We start from the raw sequence: 27,131 nt of genomic DNA, 5'->3' as shown, positions 1-27,131 counted from the left end.
TTATATTGGCCAATAACCCGACAGAATTAAGTTGACAGCACACGTCAAAAGGTATCCATACCAGCGATGTTTCTTTTATTCACCCGGGTTATTTATTAATTCACTCATCATATTAAAAAGTAGTTGTCAATCGTCCGTCACTTTGCTTTTAATTTTGTATAAATTAAAATAAATTTAAGTGCTGTCTATAGGAATCCGAGTCTATACCTATTTAAATAAATGAATAACCCGAGGGAACCCTAAAGCGTTGTTTACGATCAAAGCTTGATCGCGACTCATTAGATCGTCCAGTTTGCGCCACCCTAGCAATTAGTATACCGATCATATCTGATGGGCTGATGCCAATTAAATCTGAAGAGATCTGTCAGTGCTGTTTGATGGGAGATGATAGATAGTCATCAGCGAGGAGTAATAATTCTATTTAATTACTATTACTTGTCACAAAAATAAAAATCATTTAAACTGTAAGTAAATCTTTTACTAAAAGTTCAAAATTTCCTTGCATTGGACGTGGGTAATAATTTTTTTACGAAATGGCAACGCAGGGCGGGATGACGTCAGCTGGGCTAACCTTGAAATGCTAGCTGTCAGTTTTGAGCATACCTGGTTTTCTTATACCATGACCTAGGTAACGGATAGGGAGAGGGGGAGGCGCTTGACGCGCTCCCATGGGCGCTGGGCCCCAAAGGGCATCCGCCGGCGGGGACACGGTTGTGTGCAATTGCGTTCCCGTATCCCCGCCACACGGCGGCAAGGAGGAACACCGTAGGGTTTCAGTGGGTATACCTATACCGGGTGGCGACACCTGGGGAGTCCCACATAACCAAGTCCCCCCCACCGGGCGGCGTGGTATGCGTAACGCATTTCCCAACGTATATAAAAAAAAAGGTAACGGATAGGGACTAGACTACAGTCCCTCCGCCCAAATATGCAGATTATTTATCTAATTCTTACCTGCACTCGACTTTCAGGTAGATTGATCTTCAGCGCAACCTCTTCCCGCATGAAGATGTCAGGGTACCGAGTCTTGCCGAATAGAGCCTCTAGGACGTCCAGCTGGGCCCTCGTGAACGTGGTTCGTTCCCGGCGCTGCTTCCGCGGGTTCACACCTGGCGACAAGTAATAGTCTTCAAAAAAACAATTATATTTAGTTCTTATGACACGCACAGATCGACAAGAAAATAGAACAAAAAAGTAATTTAAAAAAATTAAACCGAATTAATAATCCGCTAAAATAAAAGTAAGAAATAATATTCAAATCCAAATTAAAAAATATCTATATTCAGTAGGTAACATAGTTACACTTTGAATCGTCATTTTTTAAATAACGAACGTTTCATCCGCCTAAAACTACTGCAGCGTCTTACAATCTGCATGGGTGCATGTCCAGTACTGGGGTTTGAACCGGTGCCCCCGTTTCAGAAGCAAGCCGGTGACTTACAAGACCTCAGTGACATAAGATAGCATCAGACCTGTATCCCCGTGCCTTCCGAAGCACTTATCTTACTTTCGGACACTCGGGTGATCAGCCTATAATGTCGTAACTGATCACAAAGTGATTATTGTGATTATGTACTCATCGGGATTCGAACCCGGGAACCCAACGCTCAACCACTGGACCACGGAGGTCGTTACTCGGAGTTATAAGCAGATGACCATTCACAGATCGATAATAGGCAGTTAATTCATACTTTATAACTAGGGAATGTTCCCATTGGGAACTTATGTAAAACGAGTTTATAGCAACCAGAGTAGGTACAAGGAAGAACAATTATGTAATTGTCATTTTTTTATATCTTGCAATATAGCATTTTCTTTTTTTTTTCATTCAAAAAAATAACTCTTTAATAGTAAGGACACGGCTTTTTGGCGGGAACGGGAACGGGACAGTTGCTTTCTTCATTGAATAATCTAAATAATTAATACGAAGTGGTGTTTTGTGGTTAATTATCGCATTAAGTTAGTCGGAAAACATTCGCGATATATATATTCAATAATCAAAGTGTACCTATCTATATTCGCTTCGTGCCAACAAGCCGCTTTATAACTCGAAGGTTTATGCGGACTTTTGAGTTAATTCGTTTGGGGATCGGAGTAGGAGTCTGCTCCGAGGGTAGGGGCTTAGGTTTCATTATTCATCGTCATCACCTTTCATCATTAAGACATGGCTATAAAAAAAATACATAAGACATGGCTGTATATGACCATAGTTCCCTTTACCTTGCCCTTCGGGTAAAAACCAAAACAAAAAACAATGCACATCACTGTTTATGACACCAAAAGACCAGTTTTGGAACTAAATTAAAAGAATAACGTAACACAGAAGTCGACTCGCATATTAACATAATTACATTATATTAATATGAAATCATAAATAGCTTGAGATGTAGGAATGCGATGACTAACTAGTTTTTAGAATACAAATATGTAGATACATAAATTGTAAGTTTTTGACACCAATTTTACTGGTGATGTTAAGACTATTTCTATTAAAGTTTATTTGAAAAATATTCAGATAAGCTTTGAGATTAAAAAAGTCACATATAGCATTACGCCTGCATCCCCGAAGGGGTAGGCAGATAGAGTATGCACAACCACTCCTCGCCAGCTCCGAAAAAACAGAAAGCCAAATAAAAAAAAAAAATTCGTTAATTTCTAAAATATGCTATACTTCTCTTTTTCTCTCTTGTTCTGAGGTCAATGACCGTCCCTATCACCTTGGTTTCAGGGTTAGTATTGAGCCACCAAACGCACACATACTTTTTATACTTAGGTAAATAGCTCCCGTATCCGAAGCAGGGATCATCTTACTTTTGTAAAATCGGGTGATCTGCAAGCTAAATGTCGACTCCACAGTTTCCTCTGTCCTCTGTTAGTATAACAGGTAGCTATGATTAGCATATTAATATTTATATTCACACGGCAACCAGGTAGGCAAGTGATTCGATTAACTTGATCAGTTGAACATAAACCCGATTGCAGTGACATAACCTCATAATAAACGTACTTTTAGCTTTAACAGACATAACAAAGCATCACGCCTGTATCCCCAAATGGGTAGCCTCTGAATATTTTACAAATAACTTTAAGAGAAATAATCTTAACATCACTAGTAAAATTGGTGTCAAAAACTTACAATTTATGTATCTAAGTACATATTTGTATTGTTATAACTAGACTGTAAACCAACTTAGAACCTGCGACACAGCGCTGTTTGCTTCGTCACGTGCCTTACGCTCAACTACTGGACCACAGAAGTCGTTACTCTTCTCGTTATCGTGTGGGTTGTGAGGTGGAATACCAGCCTCAACAACCCTGGTGACAGGGTTACTATTGAACCGCCAAAGGCCCCTGACACGGCTCATATAACGACTACTTACTCGTCTTTTTTTTTTGACGTGACTTATTGTAGATTTGCCGCAGATGGCATTAACTACTTGGCCGGACAAATGGGAGCGCTGAAGGCTCTCACCCGGTACAACGTGTCGTCTTAAAAGACAACAGACCTGAGGGTGCCCAGTTGGGCGCGAACCTCGGCTCAGGGAACTTTCTCGTCGTCACTTATAAATAACATTAGATGGCATACCAGTAGCGTGTCAGACGTTATTAACAACCTTGACAAGTTAAATTATTTGAATCGTTTGAATCCTAGATGTGGGAACTATAATTTATATGCTAATTTATACTGTAGCGATTTGTAAACGTTATGTTTTTTATGTTACTGTTTAATTATTATGTCACTTGAATTTGTAATTTGATAAGACGGAAAAGGTAAATATTACATACTACCAATTGAGTAAATTTGCACAGCAGAGTTTTCGCTAACATAGTTGGCTCGATCATTATAGGCTATACAAGGTGTTAGTGACATCGTAACGAATACTGAGGGGGATGATTCGGACCATGATTCTGAGTTAATATCAAGTGGAATTTTCCGTCGTAAAATTCAATTTTTTTTTATAGTTTTATAAAATTATTTTCGATTGTATACTTTCATCTTTATGCATGGAATCATCCCTCAAAGTTTTCGTTACGTTGTCACTAACACCGTGTATAATATGGGAATTTATTAAAAACATCATAGAAGGGCAGCTACAAGGAAAGAGAGGAAGGGGAAGACCAAGAAGAGCTTACATGGAACAGATTACAGAGAAGGCGAACGTCGTGTCTTATAAGGAAGCGAAAGAATTGGTCTTTGATAGACAAGAATGGAGAATGCTACACCGACAAGAGCGTAGCTCTTAAATCAGTGGTGATGAATATAGGATAGAAAAAAAAATGTCAAAAATGTGTAAAATCTTAGGACTTCGTATCAACAGTGGCTGCAAGTTGTCTTTGATTACTTGTGGCTCTGCCCACCCCATTTGGGATTACGGGCGTGAGTTTATGTATGTATGTATGTAAAAAAAAATGTTTGGAGGCGGGAGATTGTTTTCCGGGATATCTGTGTTTTCGAGGATATGAAAAATACGTTGATGAAGTTTTGGCTGTTGTAGAATTATAGAATTGTTTTGTATGCTAGTAAACGGAAAGTACTACAAAAACACAAGGCGTTTGATTGTAACTAGTGTACCTTAACTACTTGGCTGGACTAATGGGGAGCGCGGAGGACTCTCACCTGGTATAAAATTTAAAGCATGAATGCCCAGGCAGTTAGGTGTAAACCTCGGCCACAGATCATATAATACTAATGTACCTCAGGTTAGTATTATGTGATCTGTGGCCACCAGCTCACGGCATCGTCTGAGAGGAATTAATTATATTTGAAAGAATCAATCAACCTTAGTGGGTCGATAGCGATAAGCGATGCAAGAGGGAACACATCGACCACGCCGCCGGCGGGGTAGCGGACGATTACAATGTATGCAATATATCTCATAATTTTTTTTCGTTTCAACTAGACAACCCAGTTTCCATCACAAATTCTTTCAACCCAAACCTTACCTATCTTTGACCTTAAAGACTCATCAGTCAAAGAAGCATACAAAGAGACAGAACGCAGGCTTAGAGTTGTAATCCTCATAGAAATTAAAAATCATTAAGTGGAAGCCATTTTTCAAGTGTAATTATAATATATGTTTAGCCGTCATGTGAGCGTATTTCTTTTAAGAGTAATTGTTACTTATCTATATATAAGTTATGCTTGTTTAGTGGGTATTACATTAACTACGTTTTAAAATTAATGTAAAACTCACGAAAAAAACATGTTTTTGACGTGTTAACTTTACCTATTTATCTAGTTATAAGGTTTGATTTTCCATACTGGCTTCAGTTTACTATGAGTCTTAAAATTGTCGAAATGAATTTCTCTCGAGATTAAAATTACTAAAATAAATATAAGAAAACGGGGACAAAAGTACTTTTGTAAATATTGGATTGTATCGCGTAATCTTATATTTTGTTACTTACTTATTTTTTGGAACCAACCCCTTTGCTCCCCATAGTACACGACGTACTCCTTCATTCAAATTTAGAACATCCAACTCAAGACAGACTGCATGTCTGCCCGCGCTTTTGTCAGCCATAGACAAAATCACAGACTAAAATAATATAGCATACACAATAAACTTTACCAGAGACAATAGACGTGACATAGTCAAGAGTGAGTTTTATTTTCATTTATGGAATGCGTTATGTTTTTGTTCGGGATTACAAGGTATCTTTTGAAAAGATTTGGTAGCTGTTTGTCCAATGCTCGTATTTGTTTAGTTTAGTTTAAGAGAGTGAATGGTTTAAATGAATCGTGGCTTGAGACTTACGCTTTAGCTTTTGACCGTGCTCCTAATGTTGAAAGTAAATTGGTTTTGGTTTGTAAATGTCATATTTGTATTTTGTACCATCTCGTTTGTTATCTGCTGATGTAAGGACAGGTCAAAATTGTTATAGAATTAAATGTAGCTCCAAAAAGCGAAAGGATGACCGTGATGGATGAGATAATGAGTTGTCATAAGGTACATAATTTTTCAAATAATAAGTTGAGTAATATAATAGCAATTTTTTTATACATCAATGGCTTCCCTTGATGAAATATTTGTATTTTTTTAATTTCGATTGCTATAAAATTGAATTTTTAAATGGAAATGGCTCTTTTGGTAACATGTGATATGTTACATCCCTTTTTGTATTTTGAAATATGTAGGTAAGTATAAAACTATCATGTATCTGGGAACACGGGAGTGCCCTCGCTAAGTCGAGCAAAGCGAAGCGCAAGGCAGGGCACTACCTACCTTTTCTCGAAACGTTTCGTCGTTTTTTTGAACACTCATAACTCAGGTTTGGATTACTTATACCAGATAAACCAAATTCTCAGGAAATGTTCTTACGTACATTTCTGTTTTTGTAAGTTTAATATTTTTTGCAACTGTTTATTTACCTAATAAGTACTTCATTGTTTTGTCAGATTTCAAGGTAGGTTTATATAATAAGATGTAAGTATCATCGTCGTGTGAAATGAAGATTTCTTTCTCGCTTTAATTCGCTCCATGACCACTACGTATAAGGTCACATAACCCAACCAATTTTTATCTTACAATAACTTTTATTCCAAACAGACGTCATATGAAAAAGCGACTCCGAAACGGATCCGCTCTGTATCAAAATCGTTATTAGACCCTTCAATCGCTCGCATACGGATTAAAAATAAAAATAATGACACATCCATTCGAAACTCGTCCATTCAACTATTACAAACAAACATTTCATACGAAAACTGTCACATTATAGAAAAGTGAAAATAAAACAGACATCTGTCTCTCTCTATTGTGCTCGAGAGTTGTAAGTTAGAAGGGGACGGATGTATTTCAATTGTCATCGCTGACAATGGGGGCCTGAGCTAATCCTCGTGACATGGCGACGTTTTTTCGAGCTTCGATTTTTATCTCGCCGGCTGATTTCTGATAGGGCTACTGCATGTTTATGGTTCGGTTTGTCTATGGTCTGGTTTGTCTATGGTGCTAATGGTATAGTCGTGTAGAGATCTCGTTACGGCCGAATCGATAATTCCGAAAATGTGCTTCGGTTTAGATGCGGTTGATAAGGTTAAGCTGTTATGAGTGATCGATTTTTTTATTGGAAAAGATGGGCCGGAGAAAGCGTTGGGAGGTAGTTTTAATGTAGTCAAGTATTAATGGGCAAACAACGCCTTGAAAGTAATACTCTTTATGTTTATATAATGCAGAGCGTTTGAACTAACTAAAGAAAAGGTTTTTTGCCAGTGTACCTAAACATTAAATCAAGCAAGTAAGTAGGTACCTACCTAATTAGTAAGTTCAAATAATTAGCAGTCGAAATGTAAGGTTTCTATACAAAAACAAATGCGCAAAACTTTATTGGGCAACTTATAATTTTATTATAAGAAACATCTGGCATTTTTTTACATCTGTGCCATAAGTATACAAATAATGAATGTCTAAAAATATCGTTACGGATTATTAAGCCCGATTCCATGCATAAAATAAAAAGTTATAATCCCTAACATAAAACCAGTTCAAAGAAACGAAGAGATACGTAACAAATTAGCTATAAAAATAAACAGCACGCGCCAAAATCATCGACGAACCACAACACGGGAACAAACTTATTATTTTCCCGTTTTTCACGGTGTTTGACCCTCCGTCCCTACGGTGTACTCTGTTAATGATGTGTAAAATACTGTTTGGGGCTCCCTACAGCTGCAACGCACGCAACCATTAAAATAAAAGGAAAAAGCGGAATAAAAACTCTATGGTACTGCTGCTAGAGGCGAAATTTAAGATGGCGGTAGAAAATGGCGGCGCGTCAACTGTCAAGTTGACAATTCGCGAGGGAGCGGTAATGGGCGCGTTCGGATTTTAAACCTAGTTGTTGTTCTACCGTGGTTTTAGGTTTTCACAAGGGGTTCTTTTGGGTTTGCAGATGGTCGCTATTTGCTAGATTTTGCGAAGAGATGTTTGGATGATATTGAGATGGAGGCTGAAATAACGTAGAGTCGTTTGTTTGTCTTGTTCATGGTGCTTCTTTACCTGTCAGGAAGTTAGAGAAAGAACCTCATTATTAGACGTCGTAAATTCTATAAAAAAACGTAGTAATAGTAATAAGTCTATCTATTCAACAAAATTATTAATTTAGATACAAAACCCTAAAGCAATTCCTTTCCCCAGCAAATACCTAAACTAAATAGGTAGAAGCGACGCAATAACTCAGTTGCCACCTAACACAATATATTGCGTGATTTCACAATGTATTACCCAAATTATTATGTACCCTAGGAGAGTCGTAAATCAAGTTAACACATAAATTGTAACTTCGTACGACAAGTTATGACAGATCACCGCTAGGCGGTGTTGCCAACGTCTATTGTAGGGTTCTAACGTTGGGGAGAAATGTCTGGCTGAATTTATTGGTTATTATTTAAAAAATAAATAAGTATGCATAGATTTTATATAAGTATTTTTATTTATTGTTGATGACTGGCTAAGGCGAAGCCATTCAAGAAAGATAGAATTTATTTTTGTTTTTGGCCTGACGCATCGATTCGCAGAAAAAAAATGTCTTTTTCACATTTTACAGATTCTTTTTTCAAACGTTCCAACTCACGCGTTTACACGTTACCCCTTCAGACGAAGCTCCTGGCTATTCAGTTATTCTATTAAAATAAATCCACACCATAGGGTCGGCCATAATATACTCTATCCCTTATATTAGTATAATGTCCAACCCTAGTTGAATGGGGGTCGAGAAATTGTCGCAAATTGAAAGTTATCTGATAAATTATGGTTTATTTGTCACTGTGAAAACTATAGGGGCGGGGGTACGAATATGCTTGCTGCGAGTTCAGTAGTCATAGCATGGAGCCAGCCTATCGCGCGTAACATTCTAGATATGAACGAATGCTGATAATATTGGATACGATAAATAAACAATTCTATTGGTTAAAATTTAATATACTAACATGCGCGATATACGTGCATACTACGGTTACTGCACGGGTTGTGTTATAATGCGCAGCGCGATAGATACCGCGGATTTCGACGAAAATAAAGTCGAATGTTTTAGATAAATGTCGCGTTCGACTGTATTTGACGTCTGTAATATTAGTCACATGTCGTGCGATATACAATTTTTAACCTTTAACCCTTTTTAACCTATAACCTTTGCGAGTGAGTTGTACTTTTGTCTATCTGCTACAATAAACATTTCTTTATCGGATTTCACTTCTTCTTTTTCAGGGTCCACTTAACTAACCTGATGATTTGACCGGCTTTTTACAGAAGCCACTACCTGTAATCTGTACCTGTAGGATCGTAGTAAGTGGAATTTCGTGGCCTCTGCGTACCCAAATGGGAAATAGGCGTGAAGCGTAGGTATGTACAGTCATGAGCAATATAATGTTCCCACTGTAGGACTCTGTCGCACTAACTTATTTGACATTTAGTGCGACTTACAGTTCAATTTGTCAAAAAAGTTAATGTGAAATGGTACCAAAGTGTACCTATACCTATTAATGCTCGTGACCATACTACCTGTTTGACTTTCCAACCCGCGAAGGGAACATAGCCCAATTCAAGTTTGATGGTTAGGTCGCATCGCATATTCAGAAAGTCAAAGTATTAATTTATTTCTCAGGGATATTAGTTTTCTCTCGACATTTTCCTTTACCCGTGAACACGGATAATCATTTAACAAAACACGAATTCGAAAACAATTCAATTACAACAATGTTACTTCAAAATTAAACATTGCACTGATATTATCTAAACACAACAACAAAAAAAATGTTGTAACTAGTTTAAAATAAAAAGTCACTGGATGGATTTGAAGATACTTTCACCATGTTACGGCTTAATGTCGGATTAAACTGAGGTGGTTTATATCACTAGACTGTCGCGGGCGGGCGTTAGTCTTATAAAACAGATAGATAGATAGATAAAATCTTTATTTAGGTAAGTAAATCAATATTTTGTTAGAAGACCGCGTAAAAGATGGTGTGAAGACCTCAATGCTTATCGGAGGGATCGGCCGGAGATTGCGCAAAATCGAGAGGAGTGGAAAAAAAATAAAGGGGAGGCCTTTGCCCAGCAGTGGGATCGAATAGGCTAAATAAGGCTCAATAAAAAATAGGCTCAATTATTATTATTTTATGGATTTTATTCTATAACATTGTTTTTCTGTATTGTTTTGTAATGAATGACTTTTTGATTTGGAAAGAATAATTGTTATTTTCGTTAATTTATTTTAGTTTAATATTTTTTTTTAATAATAATAATAATAATTTAATATCTTCTTGTCATTATTATTTGCATGTTATAATTTTCATAACTAAAAATGTTGACTTAATGCTAAATGCTGACCATCTGCAAACTGTACCTACCATTTTAAGGCGCATAAATGAATTATGAATTAAGATAAGTATGGCTGAAATGTCCTTCACGACGCGATGGGCTTATGTGATGGGTTCTATAATTGGGTAGTTTCCTAGGTTGAAGATAAATTATGAAATTCTAATTACTAAACAAAGGCAGATCTAAAGGTGACAAACAACGTTTTATTTTTCTTTTTAACTTATTTATGAATTTTAATAAAGTAAAATGTAATAATAAGAGCATTTGTGCGAATGTTACAATACGAGAACATTTTAGCGAGCATTCTATCGAGTGTTCTTGCTCGTAATAACGTTCATAGCAATGTTTGGCTCTATGAAAGAAAGAAAGAAAGAAACATTTATTACTCCCGGACACCACACTATGCTTGTCTCGACAATTGGCCTAATAAGAATATTAAATGAGAGCGATTGAAAACTGAAGACAAGGCACTGGCCTAAATTGGATATTGAAAACTGAAGATAAGGCTTAGGCCTATTTTGATCGTGATTTTCGAATATGAAATTACTAAAGTCAAGGCTGTATGGTCCTCAGATTTTTGCCTGCCTTATATAAGGCGAATTTAAACAACAACAACAATCGTTGTTCAGTTCGACAAATATAAAAACGGCGAATGCGCGATGTTCTGTTACAAGTGACTTCAGCATTCACTTTTCTATCAACACCTTATAGTTTCAAATTCTCAATTAAACTTTTTACTCAAAAGCCCTTTAAAAAGCGCAACAGAGAAGTTGAATATCTCCGTCTCTTTCCAGGATTAACTTATCAGAGTGCAGTAGCGTAAACTTGCGGGCTGAGTGGCGCAGATAAAGGGTCTGGGGTTCGACGCTTGGGGAGATTGTTACAGTTTTTTTTTGAAGTAAGTGGTTGAAAATTGGGGGGGTGACGATTTGTTTCTGAGAAATAACTTACAACGTAACAGTTAGATATTGTTCCTTCTTTTTTGAAGTCGGTTAAATATGGGACATTTTTTTCAATCATATTAGGGCCTGCGCGTTGGAAATACTTAAATTAACTTCATTATTAATAACTACAATATTACAACTACAACACATATAACTAAACATAACTATATATTATAACTACATTATTTACTTCAATGAGGGTTTTTTTCCAGGTTACGTTTCAGATCCAAATATCAAGCATAAATTATTTTTATATATAATTCTGCATTAACATTATATTTTTGAATAAAGAGAAAATAGGTAAGTAAGTAAGTAAAATATTTATTTCCTCTACAAATAACATTGTTCTTATACTAATTTACAATTATTTTATAACATGAACATTAATAAGCGGTATATAAAGCGAAAGTTGATAGTAGGGCTGGCAGAGGAAGACCGAGAAGGACTTACATTGACCAAATTGGAGATGTCCTTAGAAAAGGTTTAATACGATCTACTCTGAACCGGCGTGCGTAGAAGCGATTGATGAATGTGGAGGAAGCAAGAGAAGTGTGTCAGGATCGAAGCTAATGGAATTCTATATTCTCTGCTTACCCCGGTGGGAAATAGGCGTGAGTTTATGTTATGTATGTATGAACATTAATAATATTTGTAGAGGCTGTGTGTGTGTGTGTGTGTGAGCGTGCGTACTTGAGAGTGTGTGCCTGTGCAAGTGTGAGAGAATAAAAACCACCAGGGGCCTGTTTAATAAAACTTACAATTGTAAATTACAATGACAATTTGATGTACATTGCGGAGTGTGTGATCACGAGTATTTTGCAGTTTCATATTAGCTACGTAATGAACAACAAATTGTTGTAATTTACAATTGTAAGTTTTATTAAACAGGCCCCAGGTATAGCCCTACGTCTATAGGTAACGATCAGGTTAAATATATACAAAGGCATCTATTATTATGTTTGAGGAACGTAGCCAGGTCCCTCATTGAATGAAAACGAGGTTTTGTTGAGGAAAATTACAATGTGACGACGATTTATGATCATCATCACCAGACCATTAACGTCCTCACTGCTGGGGCACGGCCCTTCCCTATGGATGGGGAGACCGGGCCTTAAACCATCACGCGGGCCCAGTGCGGATTGATGGTTATTAACGACTGCTAATGCAGCCGGGACCAACGGCTTAACGTGCCTTCCGAAGCACGGAGGAGCTCGAGGTGAAAACTTTTTTTTTGTGGTCACCCATCCTATGACCGGCCTTTGCGAAAGTTGCTTAACTTCAACAATCGCAGACCGAGCGCGTTTACCGCTGCGCCACCGAGCTCCTCCGATTTATGATCGATTCGAAAACTACATCCTAGGCTATAGACTGACAGTCAAGCAAAATTGAATCCAATTATCATACAATTCTAATGAACTTTGTTTAGCTGTCAAATACTTAAACCCACGTTCATCCCTGGCTTATTTTTTATTTGTAAGGTGGTTAAGGTTTAGGCTCGAGCGAATTTGAACCTGCGACATTCAGATGAAAGTCACGCTCCGGGCTATCAATGATCACAGAACAAAAACACCATAACATATAAAGTAGTTAACACCCTCTAGCTAATATTTATTCACGCTCAAACACTTTGGGTGTGAATTTGTGAGCAAACAGATATGAAGCCACGCGGCGCGCACGCGACACGTGCTATGATAACTGATGACTTTATTGCTCACTGCTGCCTACCCTGCAGAGGGAGGGGCGTGATGATAAGTATTATCGAAAATTGTAAGTGTCTAAAGCGGTTTTGATAGTCATTATTGCGCATAAAATACTTACAGGCGTTATTGTATCTAAAGCATGTCATGTGGACATAACTCAGACACAACACATCTTCCACCCATTATTATTCTGATCAAAATAAAGAGAATCAATAAAAGTAGCAACATAAACTGATGTGATTTGGATCATATATTATTATTGTATGGAAATACAATAATAATATATGATCCAAATCACATCACTAATTTAAGAGCCACGCTCTTTTCGGTGTAGCATTCTCAATTCTGGTCTATCAAAGACCAATTCCTTCACTTCCCTATAAGACACGACGTTCGCCTTCTCTTTAATCTGTTCCATGTAAGCTCTTCTTGGTCTTCCCCTTCCTCTCTTTCCTTGTAGCTTCCCTTCTAAATGATGTGTTTAATAAATTCGTCGTGTCTTATTAAGTGTCCAATCATCTTAACCTTTACCTTTTATACGGGACACCATCCACTACACATGGGTAAGCCGACATGACGTCACATTTTAATTTAGGTATAAGTTTCTGTGTTCGTTTTCCATGATATAGAATATATTTCGTGTGTGCGTTGACTTCTGATGTGATGTCATTATAATGTATATATATGTAATCCGTGTCTGTGGTGTCCTAAATAATAAATGTTTCTTTCTTTCTTTCTTTCTTTTGACTCTCCTGTCCTCAATAACTCTCAATATTTGCCTCTTTTCCCTTACTCTTACCAAATATCGAGCACAAAATATTTTTATATAATTATGCCTCTGCCATTACAATATATTTTTGAATAATCATATACCCGAGCAATGAGAAAATAGGTAGTTATCACGTTAAATATGGACAGAGCCATCTATGTTTCTTTTTGGAAACGTAGCCTGAAACGCGGTAGCGTAGCGGTATCAGTACTGGTTGGAGGCCGAGGAAATGGATTCTGGTAGGGCTCTAGCTAGAACATCACCGATTGAGAAATTGGTCGGTGTACTGCGGAACGGAAGGCGATTGGGGCAACCACCGTTCTACACGCCCTATCTATGGAGTAATGAAGGCGATTACTCCACCGACAAGAGCGCAGCTCTTAAATAAAGAGAGAGAGAGAGCCTGAAAAGTCCATCATACGTCAAACCACCCTAAAGGTACGAACCCAAACGCGCCTCCATTGGTTAAAACAACACTCAACAGCGTGCGGGTTCGATTCCCCGTTTATTGCCGTGGGAGGCACGTGCCGGCTAGTGACTGTATAATGTGCTCGACTACCATCAATTACGGTCTAGTGGAAACACTTAACTTAAGATTGCACTTGTGTAGTTTGAACGGTTTGAAGATGGTAGTTTTATGATAGGTTTTGTTTGAACAGGTATTTGTACCAGTTACGTGCCGCGCCCGAAAATGTTCCCAAAGTGGAATAGGAAAGTTTCCAACTAGTCAAATCAGTTACTTTTTTTTGTTTTTTTTTAATCAGTTCTTTTTGTTGTTGTTTTTTTAGCTTTTTATTCAATTTTTTATGTTTTGTTTTTAATAATATGTGTGCTGTTACAATTGTAGTTGGATGGAATGTACTTGTTTATGTATTTTTATTTAATAAATAATTATTAGCGTTTATTTTTACTAAACGTCAAAACACGAAATTATTTATTATTTATTTGTACCACAGGATGGACACCGTAGACGTGATAGACCCCGGAAACGATGGCGCGATGATCTCGACAGTTATCGAAAAGACTGGATAGAGCTCGCACAGAACCGGGATACTTGGAAAGATATGGGGAGGCCTTTGCTCAGCAGTGGGATCATACAGGCTAATAATAATTATTATTATTATTTGTACACAATAAAACAGACACAAGAAAAATAGATAGTCATACATACGCGTACAAATTATTTAGAAATTACTTATACTAATATAAAACAAAATATAAACCCAACCTTATTTTTAACGTGACTTATTGTAGATTTGCGGCAGATGGCATTAACTACTTGGCCGGACAAATGGGGAGCGCTGAAGGCTCTCATCCGGTACAACGTTTAAGACAACAGGCCTGAGGGTGCCCAGTTGGGTGCGAACCTCGGCTCAGGGCGTCGTCTGAGAGGAAAAATATTTGAAAGGATTAATCGACCCAAGTGGGTCGATAGCGATAAGCGCTGATTGAGGGAAATTGTCGATCACGCCGGCGGGGTCGGTATCGGGGTCCTGAAGTATTTGGTGTCGCGAGCTGATTGGCTGCCTCTATGGCATAAACCTAACCCTACAACCCAAATTACTACGGAATTTGTATGAAAAAGCACACTGTGACACAGAGGCACAGAAGTTTTTTGTATGTTGTGTCCGGTGGGTGCTTCGAGTTTGACTTTACGTTACAGATCATAGATAGGTAATTGTTATGTCGCTGTCCTCATATAAAAAAAACATATATTTTAACCTACATGCTATAAAAAACCAACTTGCATCAACCCTCCAAGCAGGACTAATTGTAAAACAAACATTTATCTGTTTGTTTATACGGATTGTTGAGACTGCTTGTGTTTTATGGCTCGCCTCGGGTGTCGGCCATTGTTTTTTTAGAGGGAAAATGTTTCAAGTGGGTTGCAGTTAATGTTCCATACTATTAGATTTCCTATGCCAATTTAGAAGGTGTATCTTTGAACTGTAGTCATCATCATCAGCCAGAAATCGTCCACTGCTGGACGTAGGCCTCTCCCACGGCACGCCACAATGACCGATACTCTGCTACCCGCATCCAGCGTTACTTCTCATCGTGTGGATTGTGAGGTGGAATACCAGCTTCATCAACTTTGGTGTCAGGGTTACTATTGAGCTGCCAAAGGCCCCTGACATGGCTCATGTAACTACATACTTACATCGGTAAGTAGTAACCGGGACCGACGGCTTAACGTGCCTTCCGAATCACGGAACATCTTACTTTTCGGACAATCAGGTGATCAGCCTGGAATGTCCTGAAATAAAGGACAGTCTTACAAAGCGATTTCGACAATGTCTCCATCGGTAACCGAACTTGGACGTCTAACCACAGAGGCTGTCTGTAAACTAAATTTACTGAGTATTTTGTCATATTATACAGGTTGTTAGTGATATCCTAACGAAAACTTTGAAGGATGATTCAGATCATGATTTTGAGTTGATATCAAGTGGAATTTTCCAAGAATACATCCCCCTCAGTATTCCTTGTCACTAACACCCTATATATTACACATTAAAGCATTTTGGTATTTTAAGTTCACATTTACGACTTCATGGCGTAAATGACCTTCGTTTGAGCCTTAGTTTTTTTAATCTTGTCCGATATTAAGTCATAACATCATTGGAATCTCTCAATCAGGTTATCGTAATCAAACGTCTAACAATCACAGTAGAAGATCCGTGCTTCGGAAGGCACGTTAAGCCATTGGTCTGTTATAAGTAAGTAGTCGTTACATGAGCCATGTCAGGGGCCTATGACGGCGCAATAATAACCCTGACACCAGGGTTGCTGAGGTTGGTAATCCACCTCACAATCCACACGATAAAAAGTAACGCTGGATGCAGTTTCTTGTTATTTCTTCTCCTCAGCCATAACAGCTTGAGAAATGACGTAGATTCAAAAATATTGTAGCGTATGACAAGATTTTTATCAACATTTTTGTTCAGTTTCTGTTTACTAATCAAATGATAGACTTTCCTGGCTACGTTCCTTAGACACAATATAAATTGCGCGTTAAGATTTCCTTCTAATTTCATGGATAACAGACATATGCATCTTTTATCTTTGTTTTTGAGTATAAATGATGACCCTCTTTATTACACCCATTATTATTCTGATCAAAATAAAGAGAAGCAATATGGGTAGCAACATACACACACATATATACATAATATGATCTAAATATCTGCTTCTACCATTAAGTACTTGGGGCGGAAAGGTTCTAGAATGGTGACCACGTGTCGGACGACGCTCAGTGGGTAGGCCCGCTACAAGGTGGACCGACGCGCGACGATCTGGTGAAGGTCGCGGGAAGCCGCTGGATGCGGGCAGCGCAGGACCGATCGTCGTGGAGATCCTTGGGGGAGGCCTATGCCCAGCAGTGGGCGTCATACGGCTGATGATGATGACCATTAAGTACATTGTATTTTTTTGAATAATTATCATCTTAAGACCGAGATTTCTAGACACAATAGTTAAACAATGGGGTTTGGATTTATAAAGAACATTCGGTCTTAGGAGGATATGTACCCGAGTAATGAGAAAATAGGTAATTATCACGTTAAATCTCGATAGCGCCATCTGTATTATTTTTGGCGAACGTAACCTGGAAAGTGCCACATTTTAAACACTTTTCTCGTTATCTGAAACAAGTGTAACTTTAAATGTACCGTACACAATCCGTCTTGCGTCGCCTCTCAGCGGCTGGACACGTGTTAGTTCACACGTCTCTCCACGTCTACATTTGAGCTGTGATTGTGTTCACAGGGGTTGTTTGATGGTGACGAAACGACAACAAATGAAACTGTATATATACAACCACGCGCCATTTTGAAAATTCGCTTTCGGATGTGATTTTTGTTAACAAAACCTCGACATAGACACGCTAATTTCAATCTAAGTAAAAAAATATAGTTTCAATTTTACCCAGATTAAAATTAATTGATATAAATCGTATTAAGTAGGTACCTTTATTTATTATAGAATTTATAATAGGCTAGTTTCCAACTAGTCAAATCAGTTACTTTTTATTAAACGTCAAAAACGAAATTACTATGGAATTTGTATGAAAAAGCACACGGTGACGTCATAGAAAAACGTGATAAAATGTCGGACTTATTCTTACGTTATTCTTTATTCAAATTTATAAATAAGATCTTAGATTTTAGATCTGTCTTTATTTAGTAATCAAAATTTTATAATTTATCTTGAACCTAGTACACGACCCAATTCCATGTTCCTGAATTATTAGATTTATCGTGTATCACAATTTGAATTCAGAACTCTGTACTTTATTGTTGCCTTGCTTGTTACATTCCCGCGTGAACAAAACAATAATAAAGTAAGTACTTACTTAATTCTAAATTCAAATTATTTTTCTTTTTTAATTTTAATATTTTTAAGTCTAGTTCTTCGTTTATAAGTACAAATAAACGACTTATTCAGAGTTAGATGTCTTCTTAGAAAAGACATCAACGCGTTTATTCGAATAATATTTAAAATTTTAGCTGTAAATTAAAATCATTGTCAACAAAAAACATTTTCCACTAATAATTAAAACAATAGCTTTAGTTCAGGAGTGAATGAACCAAACTCACTCATTATATCCATACAAAAACCGAATGAGACTGTGTGAGTAACAGTAATAGGGTATTAGCGATACAAAGTAACGTAATTAGCAATTAATACGATATCTGTGATATCTGATACCTGACAAGTAACTGTTATTGCATTAGGGTCCCGTGGTTATTCTAGTTGACAGTTAACTGGTTTGTCTTTCCGTAACTGTCAATTGTAGACTTCCTGTACTTATAGGACGTAACGTAACATGGTTTAGTAGTTATAGCGTTCGGTTCACGATCTGAAGGTCCGGTTTCGATTTTCTACGAGAACATTGATCTCCTTTCGTTTTTTTTTAGTTAAGTCTTTCAACGTGGAAATGCGGCCAGTTTAATGGGTAGCTTTGAGCCGGAAGCGGTCCGGGGTGGGCTACTGGAGTAGGCAGTTTTGGACGAAGCCAATTGTGGTTTTGTTTTTGTATTTTGACGAAGCTTGTGCGGATTTTATTATGTATGAATTGAATATGCTTTCCCTTATTTTTTTTTTATTTTTTATTTTTTTTTTAATATGAATGTTGGTACTGACGAAGCCTGTGGTGGATTTACATTCTGTTTTTTTATTATTTATGAATAAATAATACGAAAATGAACTATTTATTCTTGTTAAGTCTTTTTGTAATTTATTTTTATTTTGGTGCAATTAAGTATATTTGTTTTGTATTGTATAAACCTCTCCTTCTGTTAGGTACTTCTTTTTTTGTTAATACCTGTGAAACACTTAAAGAATTGGGTAGTTTCCTAGGTCAAAGATAAATTATGATATATTAATTACTAAATAAAGATAGATTTAAAGGTGACAAAAAAACGTTTCATTTTCTCTATTAAACTTATTTGTGAATTTTAATAAAGAAAAATGCGAAAGCTTCTTACTTTTTTGAGGTGTGCAATAAATACTTTAACTTTGATTTTTTTTTTACAATAAATATGTACGGAACAATTCCTATTCTATCAACTTCACGCTTGACTACTTTTTTAATAAAATTCACATGTCAATGAACACAATTATGATTTCAATCACATGTGAGAATTAGTTGAACGCGTTGAAATAGTTAGCGAAGCGCTTTTTCCTACTCGGTCTATATTGTTTTTAGGGAAACGGCGACATTAGAAGCTATAGAAACTTCAATTATACTTCTAGATTATTTATTTCTATAAAACAGTTTGTTTTATTGCTTTTTGTAACAAAAACAATGTATATTTTTAATTGTCTTATTATTAAGTAAATTTAAGTTTGTTAATGTGGCGTCCATTATGGAGATAAATGTTTTTTCTTTCTTTCTTTCTTAAGTTAGCCCACACCTCACCGAGCTTTCTGTTAGACGTGATAGGTGGTAAACCGTATCGCCGTATAAAATGGTCGAGCCAACTGTGTTAATGAAAATTGCACTTAAAGATAAATTAAAAACTCAAAACAGGACCACAGTGTACGGTAATCCGTAATGATGACAGTTGTGATAGTTTGCCAGACTAATAAATAAACCTAGATACTCCATTAACTTAGAAGGGATGTAATCTTTTCGTCTATTTTTTTTAAATGAACCTAGCATGATATATTTCTATGATATCTTTGATCATCTATGATTGGTTTAGATTCCAACTATTTTATAATACGGCTTACCACTTAATATCATGTTAAACATTGACATTTCTTTTTGGTTTTTACCCCGAGGGGCGGGCAAAAGAACATAGTCATACAGCCTATTAAACATTGACAAGAAGCGAAACATATTCCTTTTCAATAAGAACTTCTTTGTATTTCTGACAGAAAATCTGTTATGTTAATATATCTGTTAAGTATATAAAATAATATATTATTTTGAATCATAATAATATTGTCGAAAGGATTATTATTTAAAAAAATAATCGTTATTATACATATTTCCATTGTCAAAGCCAAAAAACTAACACGAAAATAAATGTTATCGTTTAAAAACTGACATCGCTTATTCTCCATTAGCGTACAACTCCAAATTAAAGTATTAAACCTCATTATAATTAAGCTTTTCGCAATATACTTAATACCTGATAAAAACAGTTCAACAGTAATTTTATTGTAATCTTCATATTAAAGTGTATCAGATTGGATCATGATTACAGAAAATGGATTCTACATTTTACAAAAAGTACTCATATTGAAAGGGCGTTATCTATTAGTGACCGAAGACTGTTTATCAGTAGCAAAACTAAAATTCCATATCAGCTGACGTATACCGATAACGGATGATCGAGACACGGGCATTGCATTAAAGTTTCTTAAAAAAATAAAACAAACATGGCTGCCACAAGATGGCGGCACGTCAAAGGCGGCCGACGGTAGCGGCATTCTGTTGGATTCATAAATGATAAATTTTAATATTATTTATGACGATCAGTACTCAATAAGAGTTGCTTTACTGAGATTAAGTATCATTTTGGTGTGTCAAAAATTTTTGATTTTAATTTATTGTGACTGTCGCCCGGATTTAAAGTTCGGTAGCCTTTGTAATATTAATTAATGATAATGGCAATTGGATCGGATCAGTCGGTTTGAAAGGTTGGCCTAATGGAGCGCAATGGAATAGTTATGCGGTAGTAAATTGCGGTAGTTCATTCACCCTAAGGTTGCCTGGAAAAAATTGCTATTTAGCAATAAGGCCGCCTATTGTACTTCTCTTGTCACATTTGTAATTGTTTTTAGTGTTGTGTTTATATGTGCAATAAAGCGTTTTTGTATTGTAAATTATAACTATACTCGATTAACTAAAAACGAAATAGGTAAACGACTGTGATATTATGTAAAAAGGCTTTTTACTAAGCTAACTAAACTAAAAAATATTTCAACTTAATCTAGCTACAGTTTTAACCAACATATTCACGAATCCATTCGTCGAGCTAACCGAAATCAACAATATATAAACGACAAAACATAATAAAAGATTAAAACAAAAATGAAAACCAAACTTATTTCCCAAAAGTAATATTTCCAAATGAGTATTAATATTTACTATAAAACAAAATGGTCTATTAAACAATTTTCTCTCAAACTCAACTCTGGGGTTTACGACCCACGTAAACGACACAGCCCTCTATAAAAAGCTAACAGCTAGCTGTAAACTTTATTGTGAAAGCGCAGTATTATCACACATACACATAACCAGCTGCCTATTTCCTGGCGGGGTAAACAGAAACTGTAGTTGCATTGCTTCGATCAGGCGGTTTAAAGCGGTTAAGCAACGCTTCCGTTATCATACCGGTATGAAATTACGATACCAATTTCCTCTCGGTCCGTAAAATCGGTACCGGTATAAAAACCTGGCTTTCTTACCTTAATATATCTTTGACATTCAACATAAAGGGAAAGAGAGTGAGAGCGATTAGAAGGAGGAGATTCAACATATAAGCGCGCCGGTCCGGTGCGGTATTAACATCTCTAGATAGATCCAAAAGCTACTGCACGATAAAATATGATGGTTAATTTAAATTACCACGACATTGGTACCGATTTCACGCGTTCGGTCCCTTATTTATATTAAATGTGTCTTATTTTTTATGGGATTTCGAAAAATGACCCCTTTTTGTTTAAGGTTGTTGAACTACCGATGTAGGTTGAGGTTCAAAATAAGATTTTTACTGTGGCAACATCAAAATAGCCACAAGAAGCGGAATATTTATGTTTTATAGTGACTAAGGACCACGTAAGTGACAAGTGTGTGTGACAGCCTCCGTGGTCTAGTGGTTAGAGCGTTAGGCCCACGATTTGGAGGTCCGGGTTCGATTTCCGATCGGGACATTATCGAAATCACTTTGTGAGACTGTTCTTTGTTTGGTAAGGACTTTTCAGGCTTGAATCACCTGATTGTCCGAAAAAGTAACATGATTTCGTGCTTCGGAGGGCACGTTAAGCCGTTGGTCCCGGCTATTAGCTGTAAAACACCTCCACCAACCCGCAGTGGAGCAGCGTGGTGGAATATGCTCCATACCCCCACCGGTTGATTGAGGGGAGGCCTGTGCTCAGCAGTGGGACGTATATAGGCTGTTTATGTAAGTGACAAGTAACTATGTAAACACATTCTTATAATAATATGATTTTTCGAGAAGGCGCTAATGAGGTAGTGAAAATTGCACTTTAAGATAAACTAAATTAGGTATTAAGGCCGATTTAGGTACATTATTTTAGTGTTCAGGTGAGTATTTAAGCATAACTTGAATGTCAAGTTCTTTAGTGCTATTGCGCTGTGAGTGGTCGTTTACATTTCTTCCAGTAGAGTATCACTTCGATGCCACAATCACTTGAAAGAAACATAGAAAGTGATTCTGTTTTGATTCAACTTGTAAGACAAGTAAGTAGATGTGCTAAAATATATTTTAAGAATATATAAAATAAATTAAGTACTTACTAACCAATTTTTCCATCATTGTTTTATATGTATTATTATTTTATGATTATGATTTTAATTATTTATTATTTTAATTAAATTAAATGTTTTATTATGTTAATTACGGATCATTGTAATCCGAAATAAAGCAATTTTTATTATTTTTTTAAAATACACATGTTTTATTATTTCGATATCAGCACAGAGCTCTAGACGCTCTTAAGAATGTGCTAAATACATTTTTAGTAATTTGGCTGTCTAATAATCAGAGGTACTATCCTTTGTTAATATATTTAGTTCTCATGGTAAGTGACTATATATAGATTTATTTTTATCCATTGCAAGATGAACTGAGTACTCACGCCACCACCTGAGCTTTCTGTTAGACCGACATGATAGGTGGTGAGCCGTATCGCCGTCTATAATGTTTCTTACTTCTTATCTTTATTTACTTATTTACCTACTGAAGAAACAAGTATGTAGTTGCTGTTGTGAGCTGAATTATGAGTCAGCTTTAAAAGTTCGAAAACTGAGCTAAGGACACCAATAATACCCAACTCATCATTCTTCAACTCAACTCAACTTCACCATTTTTTCTTGGCTAAATCATCGTCTTGTAACTAATATTTTATTTTTACTTATATGTATCATTGTATGTATATATCTATAGTATGTGTATAATATATATATTTAGTATATAAGATTGTGTATGTATATATAAAATGTGTCTATTGTTTTATTTTACGTATCTGCGCGCTACACTGCAGCTGTACAAATGTACCATATCCTTTGCCGAAGGTTGTCTGGAAGAGATCGCTCTTAGCGATAAGGCCGCCTTTGCCCACCTTAGAATAAGTTTATCCTGTAAATGTTTTGTGAATTTGTGTGCAATAAAGTGTTTTTATTATTATTATTAATACCCAGACGATATTTATCGAGACTTATAATATGTGATTATATGAGCTTATAATAATAATAATAATAAACACTTTATTGCACACAAATTCACAAAACATTTACAGGATAAACTTATTCTAAGGTGGGCAAAGGCGGCCTTATCGCTAAGAGCGATCTCTTCCAGACAACCTTCGGCAGAGGATATAGTACACTTGTACAGCTGCAGTGTAGCGCGCAAAAAAGTAAAATAAAATAAGAGAAAGAGCTTATAATGTATAGAAAAAATAATAGACAAACAGAATAAACGGTCGGATAGTCGCTAGAGACGCACAGAAAGCAGACACCGACGTCACTCGAGGGTCACCGCGCGGGCTTCGTTAATCGATACCTTCCCTAGTGGACTGGTGTTCTTTGGTCACTTGCTTCTACACTGTCCTTTAACTATCCTTGAGGGTAGATAGCCGTGGCCGTGGTGAGGAGCCGTGGTGGCCCAGTTGGTAGAACGCTTGCCTCTCACTTTGAGGTCGCAGGTTCGAATCCAGCACAAGCCTAAGCTAATTTGTTTACGAATTCATGTTTGGATAATAAATTAATATCACGTGCTCAGCGGTGAAGGAAAACGTCGTGAGGAAACCCACATTCCCGAGGAATGCGAATGCAGATAGATCTACCCTCAAGGATCATCATCTCTCTAGCATTATCCCGGTTTTCACAGGGTCTGTTAACCTAACCTGAAGATTTGATAGGTCCGAAATTTTTAACAGAAGCTGCCTGCCTGACCTTCCAACCCCCGAAGGGAAAACTAGCCCAATACAGGTTAGGTCACATACCGGAAATACATTTCTCAGATGGGTTTCATTACGATGTTTTCCTTCACTGCTGAGTATGTGATAAACCATAACCATTGGTTTATTTATTGGTTCGAACTTGCGACCACACATTGAGAGTTCAGTGGCCTAACTATACTTTTTTGCGATATAAACCCTCCCCCCTCAGTAATATTCAAATTATCGGAGATTAGAACTCACTACCTTCAGCTTTCTACACCAGTGTACCTATTCCGAACTGAGCTACCATACAATAGGTACACTGTATAACCAACCATCTGTACGTTACGTAGTTGGGAATCGAACCCAAAATCGATAAGGAGGGCACAGCTTAGAAGCCATACTAACTATAAGGAGATTGTCGTGCTTTCACGCGCAAGTATTCATAGTTAATTTTAGTGCATTACGTAAAAAGATTAAGTAAACGACATTTTATAATTAGGTACTTAAACATGTTTAAGAATTTAAGCTTAGGCAATGTTGTTTAAGTATAAACTGCTTAAGTTTACGTGTGGTATAATATAATGATAGTTTTAGGTAGCCTGTTTTTTACGTAGGTACTTACATAAAGACATGCTTGCAATCCTTACGAGGGTGGGCAGAGCGATAAATCGTCATTGAGGTAATCGTAGCCATTCCAAACTAGAAGAACGCCACATGATATTTTTATAGTAGTTTAGTAGTTAGTGGTGTTATTTTTGTAGTAGGTACTTGATTTGTTGTTTTATTTTGGATGTATCCCTGATCACTCCCATCGGGAATTTATTCCTGAGCTATGTTGTTGTTCAAATCTAATATTTGTGCTGTTGTTATTTTTATAGCAATGAAGTAGGTAATTCTAATTTCTTAATTCAGTTTGAAATAAATCTGATGGTTCGTAATCAGGCACATTTCCACCAATAAACTTTTATTTCGTTAAAATTTCAATTTGGTCCACCACCGTATTCCAAGCCTGATAAAATTCTAAATAGAGCTAGAAAAAGTCAATGAAATTATAGCGACGAAAGATTAAAAAACTGGCCGCATAAAATTCTAAGGGATGCCAGAAAAAAGGAAAAATATACAAACGAAAAAAAATAATTTCAAAAAAGGAACGGACAGCTGCCATCGTTACGCGAAGGACCGTCTAGTGTGCGAGGGAGATGGAATTATACGTCATTGTGTGAGGGAGAACGGGAAAGATATACGGATTAAAACGGTCTCGGCGGGATTAATTTTATTTTCGTATTAAATGGTGTATTGGGTTTTAAATCTAATAGGTCGCAAGTCGTTAATTTTGTTTATAGATTTACAGTAGTCTTATGATATGAGTTAGTAAAGTAAAGTCGTATTTTCTTTCGTATTAGTTGCGTTCTGAGGTATTATTCTCTACGTTACGAGAGATATGTGACTCTAATCTTGTTACGTTTGTGTGGGTATAGGACGTCAATTAAATCCAAGATTGGCTACAAAATATCTCCTGAGGACTTATGTTTAACTTTAAAAATAGGTACGTCACTATAGTCTTGTGTGCCACCGGCTTAGTTTTCATTTGGGGAGTGCGCCGATTCGATTCTCGGTGTCGGAGTTGAACGAATGAGTTAATTTATCTTAGGTGCAATTTTTACTAACTTATTTAGCTCGATCATTGTAGGTGGTGACACGGCTCACCACCTATGACGTTGGTCTAACAGTAAGCGTGGGTTAAGTTCATTATGCGATGAATGTACTTCTGCCTACCCCAATTGGAAATATAATCGTGACCTTAGGTATGTTATATTTAAAGTACTTACTCTATAAGTAGCTGAATTTCATAAAATTCCAACATTAGGCACAAGTCAAAAAAAATGACAGATTATCTTGATTTTCTCTACCGTTTCAAATTTTAACGAAACAATAAATGTCACACAAAAAGAAGCTAAAAATTGCAATTTTTTTTAGACATAATCTGTTTTTTCTTATGGCAACCCTTTTTAGGATTAAAATCCTTTTTTCGGACTTTTTAAAGTTTAAGTGCAATAAATCTTGGTATAAGTGTATATAACTAACGATTGATGGTTTGCAAGCTTCCCATTTGTCCGGCCAAGTAGTTAATGCCATCTGACGCAAACATAAAATAAGTAAAAAAGGTTTTATTTTTACAAAAGTTAGTTGTCTGACAGATAAGGTTTTAAAAAAAAATATTTCATACTACAGTACGGTACGAGTACTAATATGTACCTGTACACTTTGATACCATGTCACAGTAACTTTTTTGACAAATTAAACCGTAAGTCTCATTAAATGACAAATATGATAGTGCGACAGGGTTCTAATGTGGGTACATGATATTGCTCATTACTGTACATAGAGGGGTAAGAAGAGGTGTATAGTTTATTCTATGGTATAGTATACACAGAGAAGAGAGGTAGGGAAGGGAGGTAGTACTGAGGCCTTATTTCACACCTTCTTCATTTGAGTAGCTATCTATATACTGGAAGAAATCTGTCAAAACATGATTATTGTTTTCATACATCTTTATCAACTAACGGACGGCCTCTGTGGTCTGGTGGTTGAGCGATGTGCTCACGATCCCGGAGGGCTCGGGTACGATTCCCGGTGGGGACAAATCACAAAAATCACTTTGTGATCCCTAGTTTGGTTAGGACATTACAAGCTGATCACCTGATTGTCCAAAAATTAAGTAAGATGATCCGTGCTTCGGAAGGCACGTTAAGCCGTT

At 36.6% G+C, this 27,131-nt stretch overlaps 1 protein-coding gene across 2 annotated transcripts in view; it reads right to left on the bottom strand.

Moving 5' to 3' along the window:
- The window catches only part of LOC126378106 (homeobox protein OTX1), a 69,050-nt gene that overhangs the window by 8,350 nt on the left and 33,569 nt on the right, over positions 1 to 27,131 (bottom strand). The window contains exon 4 of one of the 2 annotated variants that reach the window (XM_050026276.1): positions 955 to 1,127. In XM_050026276.1, coding sequence (XP_049882233.1) covers positions 955 to 1,127 — 173 coding nt within the window. The remainder of the gene's footprint in view (positions 1 to 954; positions 1,128 to 27,131) is intronic. The other variant, XM_050026277.1, reaches the window with a different exon arrangement.

The sequence above is a fragment of the Pectinophora gossypiella genome, chromosome 25, assembly GCF_024362695.1.
Source record: "Pectinophora gossypiella chromosome 25, ilPecGoss1.1, whole genome shotgun sequence".
In the NCBI taxonomy this organism is placed as follows: domain Eukaryota; kingdom Metazoa; phylum Arthropoda; class Insecta; order Lepidoptera; family Gelechiidae; genus Pectinophora; species Pectinophora gossypiella.
This window is presented reverse-complemented; position numbering and strand designations above follow the sequence as displayed.